Source organism: Tuber melanosporum (genome assembly GCF_000151645.1).
Source record: "Tuber melanosporum whole genome shotgun sequence assembly, scaffold_320, strain Mel28".
Lineage (NCBI taxonomy): Eukaryota > Fungi > Ascomycota > Pezizomycetes > Pezizales > Tuberaceae > Tuber > Tuber melanosporum.
This window is the reverse complement of record NW_003298998.1, coordinates 6,614-9,798: the sequence shown is the minus strand read 5'-3', so window position 1 is coordinate 9,798 and position 3,185 is coordinate 6,614. Positions and strand designations below refer to the sequence as shown.

At 48.1% G+C, this 3,185-nt stretch overlaps 1 protein-coding gene; it reads right to left on the bottom strand.

Moving 5' to 3' along the window:
• Positions 1 to 222: 222 nt before the first annotated feature.
• GSTUM_00001932001 (uncharacterized protein) lies at positions 223 to 2,842 on the bottom strand. XM_002839230.2 has 6 exons: positions 2,585 to 2,842; positions 2,212 to 2,506; positions 1,571 to 2,073; positions 1,447 to 1,537; positions 716 to 1,395; positions 223 to 664 (listed from the first exon to the last, which is right to left on the bottom strand). The coding sequence occupies exons 1-6, from the start codon at positions 2,645 to 2,647 to the stop codon at positions 437 to 439; spliced, it is 1,860 nt and encodes a 619-aa protein (XP_002839276.1). The 5' UTR covers positions 2,648 to 2,842; the 3' UTR covers positions 223 to 436.
• Between the last annotated feature and the right edge of the window lie 343 nt (positions 2,843 to 3,185).

Here is a 3,185-nt window from a genome sequence, read left to right as displayed (position 1 = left end):
GGCGATTATATATGACGGGAGGAGCGCAGACATGAATCCGCTCCTGCTATTTTGCTGGTGTGCGCGCGAGGTGAGTAGAGAATCATGCATAATCACTCGACACTGGCGCATTTGACTGGGACCTGGTGTTGGGAGTGCGCACCATCTGCGTAGGCACAGTATCATACAGTACGGTACATGACACCTCTTGGATAGGTCTATTAATAGACTTCTCCAGTCACATTTTCGAAATCCACAAATCTCCATTATTAAAACTACCTTGCCCAATCCTTGCGTCCAAAAGGTTATACCAAGAAATGCACGATCATACATAGTGGTATGATGGTATAATAAAAAAAACCCCGATCGATTACACCTCCCCTAAAAAGTACGCCCCCTCCCCCTCCCTTGCACTTTTGAATATTCACACGAAATCACATTAGTTGTACAAATTATTCTATTTCTCATCCTTGTCTTTCTTCGGATTTTCTGCATCTTCCTCCTTTGGCCCCTCCTTAATGATTACCCCCTCCTTGTCTCTTGGCAGGCGCTTCCAGCCCGTCTCGAAGAGATGGCCCATCTCGAATTTGGGAAATGGATGAGCTTCCGTGTTGAAGACCACCTCGTTGAGAGGGAGGATATCGTTCGGGGAGAAGAGTAGGTAGAGATATTTCAGGGTTTCAGCCTGAGGGGTTAGCTGGTTGGTATATGATTGGGTGGGAGGGGGGTGACTTACCAGCCAGAAGCTCTCCATGTTATCGCGTTGCTTAGGCGGGATCTCATTGACATTATCAAGACTGGTAAAGCCATCCTTTGCGCCTTCGCCAACGGCAGTATGCTCAAGAAAGGCCTCAAAAATCTTCCACCCCCATTCACGATAGATCTCATCACCCGTGATCCTCCACATGACGAATAAACTTTCGACCGTCTCTGGCCTCTGGAGGTTATGCGCATCACGGGGTTTGACAATGATGTCTTTGCTTGGATCCTCTTTGAGGAATTCTCCATCGCCACTCTTGCCATGCTTTAGGTTAAACCATGCAATCTCCGGGGCGAGCCCTGTGGCCGTAACATTGTACATCTCATAGCAGGTGCGCATGAGTTCACGGGCAAGTTTAAGGTCTTCCTCTTGTCGGACGCCCCACTTTACCCCCTTTTCTGCTTTGCGCGCTTCTTCGACCGTAAGGCCTTCAGTAGCACCGAGAGCAAAAAGACCTGGCATGAAACAAACTAGGTGATCCATCTTGGGAGATAATTCACCGCCAATGCCATTTGGAAGTTCGGCGATAAATGTAAGATGTGATGGATGGGATTTGGCGATGAGATGCTTCTTGACACCTGACATAGCAGCGTTGTACATGTCTAGGTAGATAGGCTCCTGATTTTTAGTCTGGAGATATTGCTTGATTAAGTATTCTGGGAGATTTGTCAGCGCTGGCCAAAATACCCAGATAGTGGGGCGCATACCATAATAACTATCACCTCGCGATCCTAACCTGATTTCGTGTCCACGGAAATTTCCGGTATCAGCATAAACAAAGATCGGGACAAGGCCGTCCTCAGCTCCGTTATTATCGAGGACTTCGATAACCTTCTCTGCCTTTTTCCAATATAGGGCTTCACCAATCAACTTTGAGAGATATTTCATCTCCAACTGCAGCGTTGCGGCTTCCGCTGTTGATGATGCACCCCCGTCTGCGTGTGAAGGCACTCCCTCGCGGGACTTCAAATTAACGCTCGCGAAGGGGACCCCTGAAGGAGAATCGAAGGCGCCCAGCAACCTGTCCGCAAGATCTGTAGCTTTATTGAGGTACATATCTTCGACAGCCTTCTTCACAGGAACAAGTTTCAAATCCTGGGAGAGGTAGTGTGCGGATAACAGGCCGCCCAACATTCGAATAGTGGTCTCGAACGTGTTCACTTCGCTGTCCTGCTCAAAAGTGAGTGAGTGTTCCACCCAGTGTTGAGCCTTTTCCAACGGCTTCGTCAAGTTCATTATCATCATAGTGTCCAGTGCGTCAACGATAATCCAGCCCATGCCCTTAGGGATCATCTGCCGTCCTGCTTTGGTGACAGGAAAGAACTGATCGTTGCCTAATCTCTGTTAGACTGGTGCGCTCATCCGGAAATTGGGTATGGCGCAGAAGCTCAAGTAGGGGGGGCAATTTATTGGCTTTTTTGCATAGAAATAGGTAAATCACAAAGATAACTGGGGAAGAGTATTGGCATTACCCCAAGCGTGCTTTTCATAAGCATTCCAACTCAACGTAAAGGCTTCCTTAACCTTCTCCCTCCTATCCTCCCAGTTCACAATTTCCTTGGTTTTCTTCTTAATCGGAAGGATGCTTGTGCCAGTACCGGGGAAATACCCAAACCAGTAGAACAGTCCAAAGATGGCTATGAGACCACCTAGAAACCGTTTCCGTCGATACATCTTTCTCCGATCTCGCCCCGATCTTTGGTAATAAGGCTTGTCCTTGTATAATGGTAGATCTCTATTGGCTCCGAATAGGCCGCCAACAGCTCCCTCCGCAATATTTCCGATAGTCACCGGCCGTTTCGGTGTGCGAGGTGATACAGCGGATTTCGCAGCTGCCCAACCCACATCTTCAAATTCACGGTTAGGGCTCGTGAATGAAGGGACGTTCTTCGGAATGGAAAACGACATTGATCCGAGTGTTTCGACCGCCGAGTCAATAGCTGGGCCCGCGGCCTTCTGGACTTCTGTTTGGATGGTTTGTAATAGGGGCGAACGCAAAATCTGAAGCGGGGTTTTATTGCGCAAGCTGAACGGATCGCGAAGAGAGTTCATTCGGACATCGTAAGGCTGATTCCACCAGATGGAAACCCTACAAAAAGTTGGCGTAGAGAGGTTTGGGTAGTAACAAGAGAGCCCCTGCACCTAACATTTAGGTGGTCTCAATTGTGAGCACGTGACGTCAGGGTAACCGTTGGGTTCCCGCAGATGGCACTTTTGGGATCTGCCCCACCAAAGATCAAACCAACCACAAACAGTTTCCTCCGATTGAACCGACATCATGGTGAATCTTTACGGAGTCCAGATTGCTGAGAACCAACTTGTTCATGTTTGTGCCTTTCCCCTACCTTCAGTTTGGCCTTGTTGCTAACATTTGATAGAAAGCTCTCAGATCATTTTTTAAATCCAGTTGCGTGTTCGTTTATGATTAGAAGGGTCATCATGGTAA